The sequence below is a fragment of the Elephantulus edwardii genome, unplaced genomic scaffold (genome assembly GCF_000299155.1).
Source record: "Elephantulus edwardii isolate Elephantulus edwardi_28Jun2011 unplaced genomic scaffold, EleEdw1.0 scaffold00096, whole genome shotgun sequence".
NCBI classification, from domain to species: domain Eukaryota; kingdom Metazoa; phylum Chordata; class Mammalia; order Macroscelidea; family Macroscelididae; genus Elephantulus; species Elephantulus edwardii.
Genome location: NW_006399846.1, coordinates 10,816,455 through 10,840,426, shown reverse-complemented (window position 1 = coordinate 10,840,426; position 23,972 = coordinate 10,816,455). Strand labels below are relative to the sequence as shown.

The window sequence follows — 23,972 nt, the reverse complement described above, 5'->3', positions numbered from 1 at the left end:
AACTACATGAATAATGCTACTGTGAACATTCTTGTGGAAGTTTTTATGTGGATCTATGTCCTGGATGTATTCCTGGGAGTAGAATTGCTAATTCATATAGTAACTCAGGTGTTCAATGTTTTGAGGAACTGCCGGGCTATTTCCCAAAGTGGTTGCACCGTTGACATTTTCATCAGCCTGTTTGAGGGCTCCCTTTCCCCCATCCCTTCGTTGACATGTGTTACTATCTTAATTGAAGTTATCCTAGTGAGTATCTCATTGTGAATTTGATTTGTATTTCCCTAATGACTAGTACTGAGCTAGACAGTCAACATTTACCTAATAGCCCATGTGTCTTATGCATTTTTTCTTTAATTTGGATAGAGCATTTTATTAATAAGGGTCAACTTCTCAAGAAGACCGTTCCCTGGGACCCTGCTCGCTCACTATAAATGCTTAGGACAGGACCGTAAAGCTGTAAGAAACCTCAGAGGTCATCAGACTCGATGAGTACGCTTGTAAAGTAGAAGGCATTGAATCCTAGAGAAGTTGAGCATCTTGAGGCCCTATATCTAGCCAGTTGGCAAAACCATGCTTCCCCAGAGTGTGGAAAGGCATTACTTAAGCCCCTCTCCTCTTCTCCTCTAGGAGGTACCAGCTACAGCGCATTGTGAATGTGGAAAAACGACAGGACCAGCTGCGTGGGGGGCGCTACCTCCTGGAGCTTGAACTGCTGGACCAAGGCCAGCGCCTGGTACGGCTCTCGGAGTATGTGTCCACACGAGGCTGGCAGGGCATCGACCCACCTGGTGGGGAGGAAGTCGAGCCTCGGAACCTGCAAGGCCTGGTCTGGGACCCACACAGTCGCCGGCAACGTGGCCGAGCCCAAGACCCAAAGCTGTGCTGGCCCCAGGGCTTCTCCTGGAATCACCGAGCCGTGGTGCACTTCATCGTGCCTGGTGAGCTTCAAGCTGAGCCCGAGTGCTGGAACCAGGGCAGAGTTCCTAACAGGAGCATGAGCCCCTAGGTCTGATCACTAATTTGACCTCATAACAATTTGTGAGAGAGGCTCTTTTACCAGGGGAGGAAATTGAGGTCCACAAAATAAAAGTATTCTTATCGATGGATATATGACTAGTAAAGGTTAGAGGGAGGAATTGATCCTGGAACAAACAAGTCTGTTGTGGAGGAAGTACAGAGTGCTCCTTAGAGGCAAGAACGGTAAAGCTTCATCTCTATACTTTGGACATATGTTGGAAAAATATATCGTTCTTGGAAAAGTATAGAGTCTGAAAGAGAAGACCCTCAAGGAGATGTATTGACATGGTGACTGCTACCATGGGCTTAAGCATGGGGGAGAGTGTGAGGACGGTGCCAGATAAGGTAGGAGTTTGCTCTGTTGTTCATAGGATTGATTGCTATGAGTTGCATTTAACTTGATGCTACCAACATTCCAACATCTTAGCAGGCTTCAGGGTCAGGAATGATAATAGTTGAAGTTGTTATGTGATGGGATACCACTGACCTGAAATTAAGACAAGGAGGATACTTACTAAGGTGGACTGGATGATTGTTTGGGGTTCTTTTTAAACATTGAAAATATTAATTTATAATTTTTTTCATTATTGCACATTTTCTTCTCCCCAGCTGTTCCTACAATGCATCCTTGTTCCAGATTGTTGTCATACATAAAATGCCTAATCATATATTCCTTCCAGACAATTCTTCCCCTCTTCTGATGATGTTCATTATCTAGTCACTCTTTTAGCATTCTTTCCTCACCCCATACCCCCATGTCTGTCCTATTTTATAACAATGGTGTTAGGCAGTATTTGTCCTTTTATGACTGAGATCTTTCACTCAGCATAATGTCCTCTGGCCTCCCCCATGTTGTGTGATGTTTTATGAGTTCATTGTTTTTCAGTGTTGTGTAGTACTCCATTGTGTGAATGTACCATAGTTTTTCTTTCCATTCATTTGTTGATTTGAAGATTGGCTGGATTTTATGAGAAGGGAAACATAGAATAGCAGGAGCACAATAATGGGATGTAACAGGTAATAAAGGATGATAATACAGTGGACAGATCTCGGGGTTTTATGACAAGAGGTTGTCAGGGTGCTCTGGGTAGAATTGACTCCAGCCCAAGATCCTCTCATGGCCTGGGAAGGTGTACAGGGTACAAGATACAGAGGCGCCTTCAGCTGTGAGCTGTCCCTCTGTCCTGTGTCACTGTGTCTCATCGCTGAGGGCTTCCCAGAGTTGCATTATCTCCCAGGAAGAGGACTCTTAACACAAGCTGTCACCAAGAATAGGGGTGCTGACCTCTGACCACCTCTGTTTCCTGTCCACTGAGGTAGTAAAGAACCAGGCACGCTGGGTGCAGCAGTTCATCAGAGACATGGAAAGGCTGTTCCAAGTCACTGGTGACCCACACTTCAATATCATCATCACCGACTACAGCAGCGAGGACATGGATGTTGAGATGGCGCTGAAGAGGTCCAAGCTGCGGAGGTGAGGTGGGCCCTTGGTTCTTCAAGTCTCAGGACTGCTGGGTCACGTGTGGGGCCAGCAGCCCACTCAGCTCTCCTGATTCCTGGGCTCTGCCTTTGCCCAGAGGACCCACCTGCACATAACCCCATCTCTTCTCTGCGCCTGCCGTTTTCCTTCAGGTGACCACATTGGAGGTCCTGATACTCTGCCTTCTCTTTTCTCTCTTCATCCTACAGCTACCAGTACATGAAGCTAAGCGGAAACTTTGAGCGTTCGGCTGGCCTTCAGGCTGGCATAGACCTGGTGAAGGTGAGTTGCCTGGGAAGGGCTTGGGAAGTGTGAGTAAAGACTGGCAAGAGATATTTAGGTTGGCTCCTGGAGGGCAGAAGAGTAAGGTGGAAATATCTGCTTTGCCCCTCATCCACAATGCTTGGGATTCAGAAGGAATGGGAAGAGCTCAGAATCCCCCCTCTGATTGTTAAGAACTACACTGATAAGGGCTAGTACTGTGGGACTCTTTCCAACAATTTGTTTTGTGGAGCTTTGAAAATCATTTCACTGCGGGAAGAGCCTAGAGATTGTAGAGAGTGACTTGGCCTCAACCTTGGTCAGTTGGACATGTTGACCCTGCCTGCATCTGTCCCCAGGACTCACACAGCATCATCTTCCTCTGCGACCTCCATATCCACTTCCCAGCTGGAGTCATTGACATCATCCGGAAGCACTGTGTGGAGGGCAAGATGGCCTTCGCCCCTATGGTGATGAGGCTGAATTGTGGGGCCACCCCCCAGTGGCCTGAGGGTGAGTCTTGGCCTACCCTCAAAGACTACTCTGGCCTGGACCCCTGAGTAGAACACGGTCATGTCTGCCAGTGTCAGCATCTCCTCCTATTGCCCCAGTTCCTGCTGCCCCTACTCAGCTGAACGGTCCACCAGAGGAGGGCCCCGAGAGCTATGGCAGCAGCAAACATTTCCAGTCTCATGATCCCCTTCATTCATTGATCATGTATGTCTTTAACGATTATTACGTGCCTCTCTGAGGATATATGTTCCTGCCTCTGGAAAGGAAAACAGACAAGGAAACCGATACTCAGCTGCACGTTCAGTGGCTGTTGTTATTAGAGTCTGTCTGTAAGAGTGTTGTCGGCCCTTTGGTTTGATGGACCTTGGTTAATGGTCATCTTGCAAAACAGGCAAGGGACTTTTTCAGAGGAGACAGGTTTGAGTTCAGCTGACCTCATCCAGCACATTAAGGCCATCTCTCCTTTCCCTTCTCAGAAAACTTTGGGAACACATTCTGGGGTTCCAGTCCTTCCTCCTTGTCCCATGAGTCGAGCCTGACCTGGTCTTGTTTCTTGTTTGTCCACAGGCTACTGGGAGGTGAATGGGTTCGGGCTACTCGGCATCTACAAGTCAGACCTGGACAGAATCGGAGGCATGAACACCAAGGAGTTCCGAGACCGTTGGGGCGGGGAGGACTGGGAGCTGCTAGACAGGTAACTGTGGACAAGAAAGCATCTGAGAGAGGCTGGAATTTGATCCTGGAAGCTTCTCTGGGGAGGGAACAAAACTAGACCGGCAAATGATCCCCCAGCCACAGACTCCTAACACATAAGCCAGTCAAATGTGATGCAAAGAGCACAGAAACTAGTGGAGGCTCTTCATCTTACTCATAGCTGACCCTCCAGTGGATTTTCCAAGGCTGTAAATCACATGGAAGAAGATTACCCATCTTTCTCTCTCAGAGCTGAGGGTGGATTTGAACCTCCAGAGAGATACCGCCTTTGGGTTAGCAGCACAACTCTATACTGACTATGCTACCAGAGCTCCCCTCAGCCACTTATTAGAGGTCAATTTTAGCCCAGTGAGACTCAGTTTCTATATATATGGTGATAGCGATGGGTACAGGACAATACTTCTCTGTCCATGTCACAGGGCTTCTGTAGAAACTAAAGATATGGAAAAAAATATAGTAAGCTGTCCGGGGGCGTGGGGGGGTGGGGTGGATGGATTGTTGAGCTATACAAACATAGCTTGTTTGCTGTTTCTGATGAGGATTAGGGTGGAATATTGACTCCGTAATGGGTGTGATATGATGTGGTTCAGCCTCCTATTTAAAAACGTGTTTAGTCAGCAATGTGGGGCTGGGATCCAGTTTAGAAGTCATCTGCAGCAGCTGGATTCTACAGAAGCTTGTTTGCTGGTTCTGGTGAGAATTAGGGTGGAATGTTGGGTGTAAGATGATGTGATTCAGCCTCCTATTTAAAAACACATTTCTAAGTGGTATAGCATTAGTCCGTCCGTTTGCTGTACATAGGTAGCTTGTGGTTGCTACGAGGCTGAACACTGTGACACTGATGTGTCTAATGCAATAATGGTTACCCATGGTGGACAGTGTTTGGTGGAGCTCCCCAATTAAAACAAGCTTGAAAGTAGGAGTGGCATCCATTTCCAAAATAGCTTGCCTCTGGAAACTCTTTGAACTTGGAGAAACGATGAAAGTTATTCAAGTGTTCAGGCATTTCATTCATAGGGTCGCTATGAGTTGTCTATGAATCGACGGCATGTAAAAACAACATATAAACATAAATGATAATGTTCTCAGTACCAAGCAAGGCAGTCTGTAAGATTATGACACCATTTTCTCTAACTAGATATTAGCCTTCATCCCCTCCACAACTGCCCAGAGAAGGAGGCTAAAATTATGCGAGTGTGTAAGAGAGACACAGAGAACAGGTCAGGAAAGAATTCTGCCAGCATGAGACTGTGTGCTCCACTAGAGGACAACAGGATTTCCAGAAGATTCTGCATCCGGAAAAGTTAAGGGAAAAGGGAGTTTTGGAGAGGAGGAAATAGTCAATGGTGTGAAAAGGCTCAGAGAGAAGGCTCATGGGACAAGCTGGCAGCCTTGTCAAATGGGCTAGAGGGCTATCTTAACAGGAAGCAAGATTCTGCAGTGAGTAGTTACTAGTCAGTAGGAGTGTGAGGACAGTGAAGATGGTGCAGAAGTGGAAGCTGTGCTGGATACGTGTCTTCTTTCAAGAAGTTTACTGCCAAAAGAAGGACAGAAAGAAGATGGTACCTTGAGATATGAGCTTAAAGGGGAAATGGACAAGAGAGATGGGGTAAAAGCTCTACAAAGGGTATAATCTGTCACTAGTTTAACAGAGTAGGTAGACAAGCAGAGTCAGGAGCACCTCGGGAGGGGACACTTGGGCAAAGACTATTCTTCCTGAGAGATGAGTATCTTCCCAGAGCCTATCATTTGCCTGAAAATTGAGTCATGAGAGTGATTTCATGTCCAGATTTGAAGGATAAATAAGGGCCATAGTTTTGGGGTTCCCCCAAGCTTTATAAGACCGGTAAAGCGCTTATAGAGCTCCGGTGGCCTAGTGGCAAGAAGCTGCATTGCAATCCCAAAGGCACGGGGTTCGAGGCCACCAGCTGTTCAGTGGGAGAAGGATGGGCAGTTTCCTCTTGTGCAATTAATAACCTCTGAAAACTCATTGGAGGGACAGCTATGGGTTGGTTCCGACTCAACAGTACACAATTACAACAACAAAGCCATTATGTTTTATTATTTGAGCTTCCGTCCTTTTTTCTCTCCCACTCTATCCAGGACCTCCTGTTACTCTTTTCAGAGTGGATAGCAGCATAATTGGGCACCATCTAGTCCTTTTTACCTCAGGGTTCTAGAAACTGGTTCATATGGTCCATTCGTCCTTTGTACTGTTTCTTTGAATCTTTTCTTCACTCTTCATTGCTCCAAACTAAAAGACCTCTTTAAAGTGTCAGCAAAGCAAAAATGGCACTTTGAGATGACACTTAAGGTGTGCCTGACTTAAGGCATTGTGCTTACCTCATATGCATGTGAAAACCAGACATTTGAACTATACTATTGGCAAAGAATATTGACTACACCATGGACAAACAGAAGAACAAAGCAGTTTGTCTTCTAAAAAATGGAGCCAAATTGCTCCATAGAAGTGGAACAATGAATAAATGGAAATCTTAAGTCTCTGTAAACTTTCATTAAAATTAATGAAAAAAGAAAAAAAAAGAGGGGAGAAAAAGCCCAAAACAAAAAAAACCCCACTACACAATATGAGTGAGCCTGAGAGAGATTGTGATGAGTGAAATATCTTGGTCACAAAAGGACATATGCTGCATAACACCACTGTTATAAAATAGGACTGTTGTAGGGGGCTGGTGAGAAATTTAGGAAGGGTAGCTAGATAATGAACACTGCATTGGAACAGATGAGGGGAAGAACTGTCTGAAAGGAATTTATGATTAGACATTATATGGATGACAACAATCTGGAACAAGGAGGTGTTGTTAATTGGACTGGGGAGGGAGAGGAAGGGCGAGAGGAAACTGGACAACAGTGAATGAATGAAAACTCAACCTTTCTGTGAATTTTTATTAAAAATCACGATTTATAAAAAAACAAAACCCCAAAAATATTCTTTTTGCCCATAAAAAAAAATAAAAAAGAAAGAACAAGGCTAGAAAATTCTTCCCTGGGAAATACTGTTGACACCTATCCTGGTGGGCATTAAAGCTAATGATTAAATTGATGCTCAAGTCTAAAGGGGGAAAAAAGAAGATGGTGAGACTTCTCCATATGTTGAACATGTTGTCAGGAGGAATCAGTCCCCAGAGAGGACAGTCATGCGTGGTAAAGGAGAGGGTGGACATGAGAGTCTGACGGCCTGTCTGCAATAATGGGTTCAGGCATAGCAACCATTATGAGGATGGTGCCCGACTTGACAGTTCTGTTGTCCATGTTAATACATGAGTAGGATTCAACCTTACAGTGTCTAACAACACACCACTACCTCATTCCCACACACCCCTCCTCCCTCCTCTCTGTGGTAGATCTCATCTTCTCCTTTCCCAGATAAGAAAGCAGAGTCTTGAAGAGAAGTTAACAACTTGTCCCAAATCTTACAGCTAGTGTTGTACCCAAGACTTAAAAATCAGGTCTGTTTATGCTTTCCTTCCCGTCCCTGGAAGAAGGAAAAGGAAGAGGATAATGCTAAGAGAATTTAAGGTGAAAAAGAAGGAAGTTGTGGGAGCTTATTTCAAATAACCCAAATGTGACAGAGCTAGATCAAAGATGGCCCCAAAGCAGATGGAAGCCATGATTTGAGAAGCCGAGTCTTGCAGCTTCCTCCATCCTTGATCTTCATGCCAGACTAGACCCAAGGAGAGAGAGATTGCTCCCAATTCCACACCTATTCCCAGCCCTATCAGAGAAATTTTCAATGAGCTACACATACCAGAAAGTCCCAAAATGTCCTAGAGATAGTCCCCTGTTCCCACCCTCTGCGTCCAGCCAACACAAGTGGAGTTAATTCATAGTCCCTCATGATTAATTCAGTTATTGGACATTTAGTGCATATAAAATCCATCACTGCCACCCTTCTGTGTTGTTAGATGCCATCAACAAGTCAAGTCAGTTCTGACTTCGTATACTTAGTAAAACAAAGCCACACACTGTCTGGTCCTGCGCTTTCCTCGCTCTTTGCTGATGCCCTCCTGTACCAAGCGTGATGATGTTCTCTGGGTACTGGTTCCTCCTGGTAACATGTCCCAGGCACATGAGTTGAAGTCTCACCATCCTTACATCTAAGGTGCTTTCTAGCTATACTTCTTCTGACAGTCTGTGGTATATTTAATATTCTTTATCAACACCATAATTCAAATGTGTCAGTTCCTCTTCAGTCTTTCATATTCCTTGTGAGATAACGCATATGCATATGAGATGATTGAAAAAAATGTTATGACTTAAAATCAGGTACAAAGGGACATCTTGGCTTTTCAACCCTTTAAAAGAGGTCTTTTGTAGCAGATTATCGCTATTTACACACACACACTCTATTAATGAAACAGCTACTAAGTTATGAAGCCAGAATTCAAACTGACACTCTTCTTGCTATGCCTAGTGGAAAGTGAACAGGAAGAAATGGTCAGGGTCTGACGTAGATGGGGAAAAGCAGGTTTCTCCGGGACCCAGGACTTCTCAGGGCCCCTCCTCCTTCTCTTGGCTCATCCTGACCTTCTTCCTGTACAGGATCCTCCAAGCAGGTCTGGAAGTGGAACGTCTCTCCCTCAGGAACTTCTTCCATCACTTCCATTCCAAGCGAGGCATGTGGAACCGCCGCCAAGTGAGAACACCGTAATCCTGAGGGATGGCTCGCTGAACCAACCACTTCCTGCACGTTGACTTTCAGTTACTCCCCAGTGCCCCTGCTCACTGCTGGAGTAGGGCGGGGGAAGGGACCGAAGCAAAGGCTGGGCCCTCTGAGGCCACCAAGCTAAAACTCCCCCACTCCACCGGGGCTGTCTCTTCACTGGGAGAGAGATGCCAAGGTTCCCCTTTCCATCCTGGGGCCTCCGAAAGGGAGGACTTTGGGAAAAGGGCAAAGAGAAGCCACTCATAGCAGCAGAGACGCACCAGCTCCTGACAAGGATGAATAATTAGATAAAGGAAGAAAAGACTACCTGAGCAATAAAATACCCTTATGCAGGAGGGTGCATGCCCACACCTACCCAGAGCTCCTCCCAGGAAGCATGGACCATTAACTGGAAACTTCTTTTGGACATATTTTATTTGGGTTATTATTATTATTTTTTTTTTTTACAAAAACCAAAACTAGCTGTCGAGTCCCTTGTAGACCCAGCATTGACTGTGAGATGGGGATAAAGTTGTACATCTAGAGAAAGTCCCCACTTGCATACCTCAGACCCGCTCCTATGTAGCGTCAAGTCCCTTGGTCCTGACCCGACAGCTGATTGGTAACCAGAGGGGCTGGCCTCATGGGGAGCAGTTCTCAGCTCTCTCCCATGCTCGTGCCTTCCAGAGACATACATCTCTCCTGGGTGGCCAGTGAAACATGGCCACCAATTAGGGCATTAACCATACCCTCCAGGTAGAGTTCACTTCAGGTTGACCAGGAGCACAGAACTGACATCATCTTGTTAGTGTGACAAAACAGTTGGGGCATTGTGAAGGAACTGGTGGGCAGTGGGCTCTTCATCAGACAGTGTCTGGCATACAGGCTGTGTGTACACACGTGCAAGGTGAAGAAGGAAGGGAGTGAAGCACCTCTCCTTCCGGCTCACCTGTAAGGCATGGCCTCTCACAGGATATGATGAGAGGAAAGCCGATGGGGGACTGATCCGTCCGTGGACTTCCTTTAGATGAGTAGGTGGAGTGTAGACAGGCAGGGAATTATGGAAATGGGTATGGAAAGCCTGTGAGTCCCACAGTCCAAACCCTCTGTGGACTTGCTCTCCAGCAGACAGAAACCCCACCACCACCTGGCCACTTAGCAGGGCTGGTGTCCAGAGGAATATGCTAAATTTGTGCCTTGGGCAGACAAGGCGGCATTTGGTTGAAACAGGGAGCAGGGTAGGATGAGAGGTTTGGGAAGGTGAAGCATTTTTTTAAGTGGGAGGGAGAAGGGCAGGGGGAAACTTGACCTTGGTGGTCTCCTGCCACGTTTGCTCCCCCTCACCTGGTTGGTCAGCACTAACAATCTTGCACTAACAGTCCCCAGAGCCTTTGTGGCTGGGGATTTTTCTACTGCTGCTGCTGCTGCCTCCCCTGCTGCTGTGGAATTCAGCAAGGGTGCACATGATGCTGGATGTGGAACTCCAGTGTCCGTTTAGGGAGGTGAGTGCAGGGCGTCTGCTGTGCAGAAGGACTGCAAGGAGCAGCAGGGCCCAGGAGGCCAAATCGGCTGAGCCCGAGCTCCATGCTGTGGCAGAGCCCGAAACACAGCACTTGGACTTGCAGGTTCTACCTGGTGGGTTTCACTCACAAAGAGCATACACTTGGCATGGCGGAGAACGGAATGAGAACTTTGAAGGAGGTGGGGAGAATACCCCTGTCTTAGGGGAATAAGTCTTTTCAATGAATAGATCATAGCTTATGGATGCCTACAAGCTCCCTGGGTCCTAACCTTTTATGGTCCCAACTCAAGCCTGCTGCCTTTTGGAAAGTGCTCACAGCAAGCAGGTGAGGAGGGCTGCATTTGCTAGGTGGGGCCCATGTTGCCTTCTGGGGCCACTGACTCTCATCCCTGGGTATTGCACTGACAAAGCCTGCAATGGCCCAAATGGCCCTCCTGCCCCACTTCTGATGAGCCAACCAGCCTTCCCTCTGCCCTTCCCACCCATACCCATCCTTGGGCCAGTGCCTTGTGTTTGATGTTTTTTTACCTTTATACCATCTGCCTTAAGGGGAAGGGCCTGGCATGGCTCCTACTCTGTATGGAAATGCTTTGTGGGGGAGGGGGGGTGATGGGAGGGAAAAGGTTAAATATAGCATCTTCTTAGAAAAAAATGGCTCTTGTGGTCCTTCTATGTGGGGGAGACGGTTGGGTTGAGGGGCACAGGAATCACCTTGTTGCCTGTTAGCTGTCAGACACCGGGACATGTCAAGCCTCCTCCCATTTCACCCTCCACCTTTTATCATTAAAAGCAGGTGCCTGCTTGTGTGGGAGACAGCTTTCTCTGAGCTGTGGGTTACTCAGGAAAGGGGTGAGATTGTTCCCCTGTGAGGAGTTCACAATCAAATAGGAGTGCAGGCTTTCTGTTTTGGTGGCTCCATGGAGTTTGGTATTGTCACTGGATACCCTGGGTAAAGACTAGCTAGAGCAAGAACGGTGCATAGTGAAAAGGAAAGAAGGTGTGGCTTATTCTAAAACAACAGGTAATTGGAATATTCTAAAGTAGCAGATAATTGAGTTTTGTTTGTGCTGCGGCAGTCCTGAGATTTTTCACAGGTGCAAACTAAACCTCCCTACTTATATTTAGCTTAAGCAAAAATCAAATTAGTTTATGTTCCTTAAACAGATGTTCAAGAAAGAGTATAAATGTGAAAGCTAGAGTAGGTTTATAGTAGATTCTAAAAAAAGACTGTATGTGAATGCACCAATCTGGAACTGATGTAGCAGATAATAATTAGCCAAAAGTAAGTGGACCCAGGTAAGTTGAACCAGAGTGAGACTCACCAGGGGAGATAATTATTTTAAAACCTGGAATTTGCTCCTTTGATCCCTTTCCAGGACATAGAGCATTCAGATGCCAGCTTGGGTGACTGGGCCTCACCCCTTGAAGGCATAGATTGACGCACAGTGGATTTGCAGAAAACTTTATAGATAGAAATCATTCCATTTTGTAGAAAGGAAAGCAGCTTAGAAGGAAGGAATAGGAAAGAAGCAGGAAGGCTTGCTCCTTCTCACATGCCTTAGGTTCAGGAGGAAAGGTTGGCAGTACTCAGACCAAAATGAAATTCACTTAGACCAGCAAAATATCAGATGTCAATTCAGATGCCTGTTGAAAGGGAGCAAGGACATCTACACTGTTGCTGCAGAAGCAGTTCCAGACCCAGGACCTGTAGAAGAAACAGAGGAGAGGGGATGAGAGAGCAGTCATACCACACTCACTGCTATTGGGTCAGTTCTAACTCAGCAGAGCTTCCATCAGGTTTCTGAGGCTAAACAAGAGGAAATGACTCATCTTTCTCCCGTGATGCAGCTGGTGGGTCTGTCCCACAGTAGATGACACCACCAGAGCGCCTTCCAAGTGCTCCTCAAACTCTTAACGTTCACACGATTCATTTGGCAATGTTGTGAATATGCAGATTTGACTCTAAATCTTGTGTAGGACTTGAGAGTGAATTTTCCACAAACAAGTGGTGTTTATTGGTGCTGCTCACTCATGGACCACAATTTGAATAGCAAGGACTCTAGACAACACCACGCAGAAATTCCAGGTTGCCATCTTTCCTCTTGTCAGAGGGGCAAAGCCAACCACCCCACCTCAGGTTGTAGGAAAACCCAAGGTTCAATCCAGGGGTTGAAGGAGAACTGACCATTTACAGAATGTGAGGGGTTTGGGGGAGTCGTCTTGATCCACGTCCTTTACAAAAATTCCCTCCCTCCCCTTATTGTCCATAGCTTCTCAGTTTGTTTGACCAACAATGTCTCTTATCCCAACCTCCCTGGTGTGAGAGAAGGTCTAGCTGAAGAACCCTTAGACCTAGGACTTAGCATCCGTCTCTCTCACCTGGGCCTCAGCTCTGTTCAGAGAGGATTTCTTGAGGCTCTGGCAGCCATGAACCCTGTCTTATGTGCCCCAAAGGCTGTAATGAAGATGTTGATGACAACAGTGATGAAGACCAAGGTAGTGGTAGCATTGTTGAGCTGGTTTAATCGCCACTGCTTTTCCACCTCGTTCAGGTTCAGCCGTGCTGTGGAGGAGAGGGAGGGAAGAGTCAGGGTGGGTGCCTCTCTCAAAACATCCCCTGGAGTTTGGAGGAAGCCTGGTGCCTCTGAGATCCATGTGGGAGAAACCAAGGGCGGGGCGATCACCAGGCTGAGTGCTGTCTGCTCTCACTGAGCGCCCACCCACATGGTATGCACTAGGATCAGGATTTGTGTGTTGACAAGTTGGAACTGACTCATAGATGACCTCCACCCCTGCCAGCAAGTTTTCAGAGGCTGTAAATTGCACACGAGATTGCCCAACTTTCTACCACAGCGCAGCTGGTGGATTTGAACCTTGTGCCTTTGAGTTGGCAGAGCAGCTCCTTACCCTGAGCCACCCAAGGCCCCTAGAGGGGGAATAGATGATAGGGTGAAGGGAAGGCTATGAGAAACACAGTCAGTGAGGGCAGCAAGCATATGTGAATGCCCACCATGTGGAATGCCAAAAGAGAGGTCAGTACGCCTACACTTGTACTGTTGTCGTTTGCACAATATTCATGCAGAGGGCTAAGAGGAGGTTGTTGCTTGTTGAGTTGATTTTGACTCCTGACAACCCCTGCATGCAAGGGCAGAGGTGTTCCTTAGAGTTTCTAAAGTTATGTCTTTCAGAAGACTGCCACTCTGTCTTCAGAGGCAACTCTGGATAGGTTGAAACTTTCTGCTAGTAATTTACCTTGCAGATAATTTCAAACTTTTTGCAGGAACTCCTGATATGAGGTTAGTCTGACATAGTGACTAAGACAATGGGCTAGCGCAGGACAGAGATCATGAGGCAAGAGTAAAGCTCAGATCTGTTGTTCATAGTCAGCTTGATGGTACTCAACAACATGGCTAACCTTCAGAAGAACAGGAATTCTAGAACACGTGACTATGCTTATATAAAATCCATCCCTCGACCAAGAAGCTGTTGTCTGAACAGAGTGTGGTGACAACACTACATGGTTTAAAATCAGAAAAGGTTTCTGTCAGGGCTGATCCTCTTTCCACACCTATTCAATCTGTTTGCTGAGCAAATCATCCAGGAAGCTGGACTTTATGAATAAAAGTGTGACATCAGGATTGGAGGAAGGCTCATCAACAACCTATATTAAGCAGATGACACAACATTGCTTGCTGAATGTGAGAAGAACCTGAAGCACTTTCTGCAGAAGATCAAAGACTGCAACCTTCAATATGGATACATCTCAACATCAAGAAAACAAAACCCCTCACCACTGGACCAAAAGGCAACATGAAAGATGGAAGAAAGATTGAAATTGTCAATGATTTCATCTTGCTTGGATCCACAGTCAACACCCTTAATAACAGGAAATCAGGAGGCATATAGGATTGGGAAAATCTAGGTAGTGATCTCTCCAAAGTCCTGAAGAGCAATGATGTCAGTTTAGAGATTAAGGTGGACCTGGTTCAAAGTATAGTCTTTTCAATCACCTGGTATGCATCTGAGACCTGGACAATGAATAACAGCAGAAGAATTGATGCATTTGAGTAGTGGTGTTGGAGAGGAGCACTGGATACCCCCTGGGCTGCCAATAGAACAACAGGTATATCTTGGAGAAAGTTAAGCTGGAGTGTTCCGTGAAGGCAAAGATGATGAAGCTTCATCTCACATATTTTGGACATGCTGTTAGGAAACGTTATTCCTTGGAAAGAACAAAATGCTTGGGAAGGTGAAGGGTTAGCAAAGAAGAGGAAAACCCTCAAGATGGGTTGATGCACTTTCTGCGGGAATGGACTCAAATGTGTCAAGGATTATAAGCATGGCTCAGGAAAGGATAGAGGAGTTTGTTATTCACAGGATCTCTATGAGTCCTCCTCAACTGGGCACTTAACAACTTAAAGCTAAATTGGCATGTGCAAGTATGGTTGAGGGAGGTGCTTGGGCTTTTCTCCCCACCAGGGGGAGCTTGAATCTAGAGGTCTATACCTCAGACCTGGGATCCTTACCAATGACCACCAGCAGAATTCCAATGACCACCTGTAGAAGCAAGGAGATGCTGATGAGGGTGACCAGGGTGATGTAGTAATGAGAAGATGGCCCTTGCTCCAACACTGTTTTCAGCCGTGTGGCATTGGACATAAAGAGGGCCACATCCAGCATGCTCTCTGCCACACTCTTCTTGGTGGCGTAATGGTTCAGATTGATGGGCTGATTCCTCCCAGCGCTGGTGTTTCCAGGCTGCAAGAGAGAAAACATTGGTTTACTTGGGAGGTTCTAGAACGAAGCCGTTGAAAAACGATAAAGAATAGGGGATTTTAAATTTGTATTTTCTCTCTCACCCCCAAAGTAGGTGAAACACCTTTAAGATTTATGACAAAAAAAAAAAAATTAAGCTGGAAAACATTTCAAGGTCTTTGAGCTCTGAAGTTATGGTGTAATTTCTATGTCATAGTGGGTCACCTTTTTCCTCACATGATTACGATTACACATCCATGTGAAGGAACGGGGGGAAGGGTTGCTTGGAAGTGCATCTTCACCTTTTATTCACCTGGGCTGGGCATCAGTATAGGATTGCTCTCTCATCCTCTGAGTGGAAAGCATCTGAGGACTCAATAAGGAGCTCTGAGGCTTATATACTAGCAAGGGTGCCTCATCTAGAATGATAACACTCCCAAAGCAAGATTCCCAGATCAGTGAATGGAGCATGGGCTGCGTTTTTATCTCACCTCCCAGACAGAGCACAGGTGCACAAACACATCATCAGAATACATTTGTAGATGTTATGTCTGTGCACACACAATAGGCATGCTAGACAAAGACGCTGATTTTTTTTGTTGGTTTAGGTTTTTTTACTAGAATTTATTCAAGTGTAATTTCCTTTTGACTATGTTTTAAGGCATAAAATTAAACTCCTCAAAAAAAGACACTAACTCCAAGATGGAGTTACAATACACATTAGTTGCTGGGTTAGGCCAATAAATTCATACTATACCGCAAGTAATTGTCAATCACTCAACATGACGTGGGCCTGTTTGGAAAGGATTCATTTAACAGCCGTGACTGGAATGATCCAGCTCCGGGTGTTGCTGTTCTATGTGACTCGAGACCAACTTAGAGCTGTCCCTCCAGTGGGTTTGCAGAGACTGCAAATTGCACAGGAGGAGACTGTCCATCTTTCTCCTGAGGAGGAGCTGATGGGTTCTAATTGCCTACCTTTGGGTTGAGAGCACAACTCCTCACACACTGTTGTTGTGTGCCGTCGAGTTGGAACCGACCCATAGCTGACTCCCAGTGGAATTTCAGAGGCAATTAGTCACGTGAGAAGAGATTACTCTTCCTTCTCCCACAGAGCAGCTGGTGAATTCAAACTGCATACCTTTGGGATAGCAGGGCAGCTGCTTACCACCAGGTCACAAGAGCTCCCACCTTACACACAAAGAGGGACCATAATAGATCCATTCAAAGGTTATGGTCTTGATTTAAGGTCAAGATGGCCAAGAACCTAATCTGAGTAGTGCTGAGAAAGGAGTGGGAGGGTTTTGAAAGATGGTACAGCCTAGATTTACCATCAACAGTCTGGTTGATTGTAATAGCAATAACCGTCTATTCAAGGAGTCCTGATAATGTAATGTGTTATGCATTGGGTTGCTAACACAAAGGTTTGTAGTTTGAGCTCCCCAGGAGCTCTGCACAAGGAAGATGGATGGTCTCCTCTCATAAAGATTTACAGCCTCAGAAATATGCTGGAGTGTGTCCATGAATCAGAATGGACTTAACGACAATGGTCTTTGTTTTTTGTTTGGTAGTCTATTAAGTGTGCAGTAGTATCATGAAAAACTTTGAATTATTATGAGAATTACCACAACGTGACACAGAGGCATAAAGAGAGCACGTGTTGTTGGAAAAATGGCTCCAGCGAGACTTGGTTGGCTCCAGGTTACCACGTACTTCAATGTGTGAAAAATGCATTAACTGCAAAATGCAATAAAGCAGAATGTAATAAAGTGGGGCATGATGTTGTCAGATGCCGTCGAGTTGAATACAACTCATAGTGACCCATAAAGAACGGATTTGAACCCTGTCCGATTCTGTGCCATCTTCATCATCTCTGATAGACAAGAGCCCATTGCTGCAGTCACTGTGTAAATCCATTTCGTTAAGGTTCTTTCTCTCTTTTGCTGACCCTCCACCTTTCCAAGCATGCTTTTCTTTACCAAGGAAGAGCTTCTTCTAGCAACATACCCAAAATATGAGAGACAAAGCTTTGCCACCTTTGCCTCCAAGGAGCACTCCGGCTGCCCTTTCTCCAAGACATACCTGATTGTGCTTTTGGCAGTTCATGGGATATTCTGCACTCTTCTCCAACAATGCAGCTCAAAAAAATCAACTCTTCTCTCTCACCGTTATTCATTGTCCAGCTCTCAGATGCACAGCAAGTGATTGAAAAGACCATGGCTGGAATCAGGCACACCTTAGTCTTCAAAATTAAATCCTTGCTCTTCAGTATTTTGGAGAGGTCCCCGACAGTGGACTTTCCCAATGCAATATGTCTCCTGATCTCCTTCCTGCTGTTATATTGTTACATACCATCAGGTTGGAATTGACTTTACAGCTTACCCTCCAGTCAGTTTCAGAAGCAGTTAATTGAACAGAAAGAGATTATTCATCTTTCTCCTGCAGAGCAGCTAGTGGATTTGAACTACAAGCCTGAGAGCTGGCAGTGTAACTTGTAACCACAAAGCCACCAGAGCTCCCTGACTTCTGATCTGTTGTTGTGTTGTTTGTGTACCATCGAGTCAGAACTGACCCATAGCTGACCCTCCAGTGGGTTTTCGGAGTGAGTTTATCACACAGGAGGAGATTGCCCATCCTTTTCCTTCAGAGCAGCTGGCAGATTTGAACCACATACATAGAATTTTAATGCGTACTGATAAATAAACAATTCACATGACTTGCTTTATTATTATATGTTTTATCAAAGTGGTCTGGAACTGAACCTGTAATATCCTAGAGATATGTCTGTACGTTTCCTGGGGTAGTAAACAGCAGAGGCCAGTGCTCAGGTCCAGGATTATGTCTAAGGCCAGATAGAGCATACTGGCCTGCCCCAAGGTACCTGGTAAACACTCACCTACCTGCACATACCAGGTTCTGGCCACAATTTTTCATACCTGCTAAAATTAGACTAAGGTCTAATACCTGAGAGCTAGACAATGAATAAGGATAAAAGAAGAAGAATTGATGCCTTTGATTGTGTGGTGTTGGCAAAGAGCACAGAATATTCTATGAACTGAAAAAAAACCCAGATATGTCTTGGACAAAGTATAGCCAGAGATCGCCTTAGAAACAAGAATGGTGAATTGTCTCACATATTTCATGTTGCAAGGATAGGCTATTTTTTTGGAAAGGAATTCCATGCTTGGAAAGGTAGAGGGTCACCAAGAGAAAGGAAGATTCTCACCCGGATGGATTGATACAATGACTGCAGCAATGGGCCTAAGTGTGTCACAGATGATGAAGATGGCACAAGATAGGCCAGGGTTCAGATCTGTTGTTTACTAGATTGCTATGAATTGTACTCGATTTGACAGCACCTTACAATAACAACAAAATCAGACTGGGGCCCAGAGCCTAGACACTGATATCTGAACTCCTCAGTGAAATGAAGGAACAGAATGTTTCGGGCCTCTCCCTTTGTTCTTTCCTATTTGCTTTTTCTGGGGCCTGGGATCTAGCCTGTACTGGCCTGACCTTGAAGTTAGAGATAGGAACTGAGTGAGAGCAGGAACTTGGCAGATGCACTCGGTGTTCAGGGCCTGAGGTGACTTGTCTGTGTCCTGGTAGATTAGAGTCTGTGATCCTAAAACCAACATAAAGATCACATGTCACTGCTCACCCCAAGCCTACAGCTTATGAACCTAGCCCATACCTTAGAAGCTTGTCTTAGGACAAAAATGTCACTTACTAGGTAAGAGAGTAGATGGCTCGAACCTTAGCCTTCCCTGAAGTTCAAAAGACCTCTTACCCCAAGGACCAGCCCAGGTATAATTGTGAGTTGGGGCTTCCATGCCCACCACCCTTATGCCTTGGCAATGGCTGCTTGCTTCTATCCACTCCACCTTCCTGTTTGTCTGATAGCTACAAGGCTATATGCTTTGCACTCAGTCCTTCCAAATTAAGCTCTCAGTTCAAGATCTTATTACTTCACCCTTGGGAAAGTTTTAGAGTATAAACATTTTCCTGAAAAATCTCCATTTTAAGAGGATAGTACCTTTATTTCAAATCTCTAACAGTGTGTTTTGTTGTTAAGCACAGTCAAGTTGAGTATGACCCACAGTGACTCTAGAAACAACAGATCTGAACCCTGTACCGTCCTCACACTTCCTGACTCACTAGAGCCCATGGCGGCAGTGACTGTGCCAGTCCATCTGGTTGAGGGTCTTCATTTCCTTCACCAACCTTTCCAAGCATGATGTCCCTCTCCAAGGAATAGCCTCTCCTAACAATATGCCTGAAGTATATGAGACAAATTTTATCATCTTTGCCTCCAAGGAGCACTCTGGCTGCACCTTCTCCAAGACATATTTATTTGTTCTTTAGGCAGTCAATGTTCAGTACTCTTCTCCAAAACCACAGCTCAAAGGCATCAATTCTTCTTCTGCAATCCTTATTCATTGTACAGCTTTCAGATGCATATCAAGTGATGAGAAAGATCACAGCCCAAATCAGATGCACCTTAGCCCTCAAAATGGTATCACTGCCCCTCAAGAATCTGGAGAGGTTCCTGACTACAGACTTTCCCAGTGCAACCTATCTCCTGATTTCCTGACTGGTGATACCAAGGGATTGTGGATCCAAGTAAGACGAAGTTGCTGACAGTTTCAATTTTTTCTCCATCCATCATGTTCTTGTCTACAGTCCAGTGGTAAGAATTTTTGTTTTCTTGACGTTGATATGTAACCCATATTGAAGGTTGTATTGTTTGATCTTCTGCAATAAGTGCTCAAGTCCTCCTCACTTTCAGCAAGCAAAATCATGTTATCTGCATAACGCAGGTTATTGGTGAGTCTTCCTCCAATCTTGATGCCACATTCTTCTTCATAGAGTCTAGCTTCTTGTGTAATTTGCCCAGCACACAGATTGACTAGGCATGGAGAGAGAACATAACCCTGATGCACTCCCTTCATAACTTTAAACCATGTAATGTTGGAGATTTTGGAAGTGGCTTAATGCTCCAAGATGGGTGTTTGTGTTTTGATGAGGGCCAATGAGAATGTTTGATTGGAAATGATTGTGGAATGAAGGACCTCATGGAGAGCCCTTGGTTGGTTTGTTAGTTTTGGGTTGGTTTTTTTTTTTAATGAAAGCTTATAAAGAACTTGGATTTCCATTCATTCATTGTTGCACATTTTCCTCCCTGTCCCCCCCCCCCCGCCACACACACCCAGTTCACTTTCTTGGGACCTTGGTTTTTAAAATTCTGTTGGAGACTTTGGAAGTGGCTGAATGCTTCAAGATGGGTGCTTTTCTTCTGGTGAGGGCCAACGGGAATGTTTGATTGGAAATGACTGTGTCTTTCTCCAATTGTGTTTTTCTGCAGCCCTCGGGCCTAGTGTTGTTATATTTTGGAGGAACAAACTTCTAAGTCATACAGCACTCTTCTGTCAATTTGCTGTACTGAGGTAATCTGAGTTTGCTGTGATGCTAAGCCTTGTGCCATTGGGGTGTCAATTGTCCATGGTGGACAATGTTTGGCACGGCTCCCAATTTAAGGCAGGTTTGAAAGCAGGAGTGGCATCCACTTCCTAAACCACATGCTTATGGAAATTCTATGTTCTTGGAGAAACGACAGTAGTTATAGAAAGGCTTCAGGTCTTTTGTTCATAGGGTCTCTATGAGTCATGATCAACTTGACAGCAATCAACAACAATAGTGTTGCCTTGCTCTGTTTGCACAACAGCCTCTTGGTCTGTTTTGAGCCCTGGCCAAATAGCATGAGGGAGAATGGGGTGAATACTTGGGTTACACAGAGATCTTCCTAAGCCATGTGCATAGGAGGGTATAAACCTCATCCTTTCCTCTTTAAATATTGTTGTTGTGTATCATTGAGTTGGAACCTAGCCATAACTGACCCTCTAGTGGGTTTTCAGAAGCAGTAAATTGCACGGGTGGAGACTGCCTATCTTTCCTCTGCAGAGCAGCTGGGGGATTGGTACTGCATGCCTTCAGGTTGGCTGTGAAACTCCTTACCAGTTAGCCACTAGAGCCCCTTCTCCAAAGATACAATCTGTTTTATTTTAATTTGTGCCAGTTCAGGACAGCTTTATAAAACAGTACTTTTTCAGGGTCCACATATACCTATTCAATCTTTATGCTGGACTCTATGAAGAAGAACATTGCATCAGGATTGGAGAAAGACTCTTTAGCAATGGTATGCAGACGGTACAACCTCGCTTACAGAAAACCAAGAAGACTTGAAGCACTTGTTGATGAAGTTCAAAGACTATAGCCCTCGCCCTGGATTATACCTCAAAATTAGGAAAACAAAAGATTCATAACTAGACTAACAGGTTTAATCTTATTTGGACCCACAATCAGTACCAGTAGTCAAGACAGTAGATCTCCTACACCAAACAAATCTGCAGTCATGGACTGCTCCAAATTACTGAGGAGCAATGATGTCAGTTTGAGGAGTGAGGTGTGCCTGATTCAGACCATGGTCTGCTCAGTCACCTTCTATGCATCAGAGAACTGGACAATGTATAAGAGTGACAGAAAAATTAATGCCTTTAAATTGGGTAAGAGCACAGAATATCCTGTAGTCTGCCAAAAGAACAAACAGGCATGCCTTGGAGAAAGTACAGCCAGAGTGCTTCTTGGAAGCAAAGATGACAAAACTTCATCTCATACCTCGGACATGTTGTTAGGAGAGGTTATTCCTTGAAGAAGGACATCATACTTGGAACGGTTGAGGTTCAGCGAAAGACAGAAAGATCCTCAATGAGATGGATTGACACAGTAACCACAGCAATAGGCTTAAGTGTGTCAGAAATGATGAAGATGGCACAGGATAGGACAGGATTTAGATGTGTTGTTCATAGGATGGCCATGAGTCATTAAAAAACTCGAGGGTACCTAACAACAACAACAGACCAATAGGCAACATCATGATAAATGCAGAAAAGATATTGTCAAATATTTCATTCTACTTACATTCACAATCAACAGTCACGGGAGCAACAGTCAGTAAATCAAAGTATGGATTCTATTTGGCAAAACTGCTGCCAAGGACTTCTCGTAAATGTTGAAAATCCAGGATGTTACTTTAAATCATATGGTGCATCTCACCCAAGCCATAGTATTTTCAATTGTTTGGAATTCTGGTGGTACAATCCATCTAGTGGCTTCTCAGGAGAAAGATGAGTGGTATCCTCCCATTTCAACTTAGAACTTTGGAAAAGTGATGGAGAAAAACCTTACTATGAGTTGAGATTGATTGGACTGCAGTGAGTGAAGATTTTGGGTGTGTTTCATATGCATATAAAAATTGGATGATGAATAAAAAAGATGGAAGAAGAACCGATGCCTTTGCATTGTGGGGTTGGTGAACATTATTGAATGTGCCAAAACAACAAACAACTCTGTCTTGGAAGAACTGAAGCCAGAGTGCTTCTTAGAAGTAAAGGTGGTGAGACCTTGTCTTACATACTCTGGGTGTCCCTGGAGCAGGACGTCATGCTTAGAAAATGGAGGGTCAGCAAAAGAGAGGAAGACTTTCAGTGAGATAGATTAACAGTGGCTGTAACAATATGTTCCCACGCAGTAAATATTATTGTGAAAATGGCACAGGGTCGGGCAGGGTTTCATTTTGTTATTTGTGGAGTTATTAAGAGTTGAAATCTACTTTGTGGCCTTAGGTTTTTAGTTTATGGTAAGCATCTCTGAAGGCACCTCTTTTATTCTCCTGAAGGCATTGTGCTCCAGAGTGGCCACATGGTGGCGCTTGGGGTCCAAAGAAGTTACTTCTCCAGGCTTGGCCGCCTTGGGCTGCACTAACCTGGTCTTTCTTCCCTAAAGGAATCCACTGACAGGAAACGGTACGTGTGAAACCTGGACTCCTTGGAGCTCAATTCACGAGTCTGCACAGGCCAACTTAAAACCCATCAAACTCAGGTGTCAAATGAGATTTCAAGAATTAACCAGTAACACAATGCTGGCCACAGGGTTATGGGAATAATGGAGGGAACAGGGGAAGGAACCTTAGCTAAGCTGGAGTGTGGGTGTGTGGTTGGAAAGAAGATGAATGTGAAACGCTAGACGTTGCTTTGAAATCTATACCTTCCAGAAAGAAAACGTTTCCTTAATCTCTTAGGGCTCACACTAGGTGCTGGCAAAATGGCCTGAAGGCCTTTCCTTATAGCCTGAGCAATAAAATGGATAAACTCTTTGACAAGCACTGTGGCAATTGGACAATTAAAACAGACATTCGGATGGCGGGGAAGAAGAACAAACTGGGGAGGAGGGTGGAGAGAATGGTGCGGCAATGAAGGAGTGAAAGCCCAGAATCCCTGTGAGTGTTCATTGAAACTAATAAAATTTAATAATAATAATAATAAAAAAAAATGGATAAACTCTTAAGTCCCACAGGTTGCTACTCTTTTTATTCCCAGCCCAGAGACCAGGGGTCAGGAAGTAAGAATAGAGAAGGGGTGATGGGAGTGTGGTCCTTGCATTTGCTCTTCATTCTGAGGAGCTGGGCCTTTAAGGCCCAACCCAGACTGGCTGGGAACAAAGGCCCGGAATGTGGGCTGGCCCAGTGAGCAGAGCAGAGCCACCCCACATGAGTCATTCACGTTTCTCACAGACTCAGAATCGCTGGCTCACGCCTGCCCCTCCCCCAGTCTGGGCCTCAGTCCCCTCCAGGGCTGACCCTCTGCTATGGGGGCAGCTATGAGAGCCTGGACCTTTTCTACTAGAGCTTGCACTAGCATGGTCTAGGGGGTCTCCCCACTTCGAACCCCAGAGGCCCAGTCCCTCTACTGAGTGGCTCCAGGCCCCTGTTCCATCTTGCTCTTCTCAGAGTAGAAGGCCTGATGGGCCAGGCCTGCTGGTTTCTGGTCAGTTCTGCCTTTGGATTTAAGACTTTGGGCCTCAGTTTCCACATGTATAAAGTTGGAGGGGGAAATCCCATCTCTGGAGGGATAGGGGACTACAGAAAAGACTGAAGGAGACTTTGTTCTTCCCCAACAGGAGACAGAACTCAAGCTTTTTCAATGTAG

General features: G+C 45.3%; 2 protein-coding genes across 2 annotated transcripts in view; one reads left to right on the top strand and one right to left on the bottom strand.

The window, feature by feature from the left end:
- Window positions 1-8,657, top strand: part of B4GALNT3 (beta-1,4-N-acetyl-galactosaminyl transferase 3) — a 143,226-nt gene extending 134,569 nt beyond the window's left edge. The window contains exons 15-20 of the mRNA XM_006891327.1: window positions 628-938; window positions 2,338-2,491; window positions 2,707-2,779; window positions 3,118-3,271; window positions 3,839-3,965; window positions 8,549-8,657. Of these exons, the coding sequence (XP_006891389.1) occupies window positions 628-938; window positions 2,338-2,491; window positions 2,707-2,779; window positions 3,118-3,271; window positions 3,839-3,965; window positions 8,549-8,657 (928 nt within the window). The remainder of the gene's footprint in view (window positions 1-627; window positions 939-2,337; window positions 2,492-2,706; window positions 2,780-3,117; window positions 3,272-3,838; window positions 3,966-8,548) is intronic.
- Window positions 8,658-12,569: 3,912 nt separating this feature from the next.
- NINJ2 (ninjurin 2) overlaps window positions 12,570-23,972 on the bottom strand; it is a 159,261-nt gene continuing 147,858 nt past the window's right edge. The window contains 2 exon segments of the mRNA XM_006891376.1: window positions 12,570-12,736; window positions 14,700-14,931. Coding sequence (XP_006891438.1) covers window positions 12,570-12,736; window positions 14,700-14,931 — 399 coding nt within the window.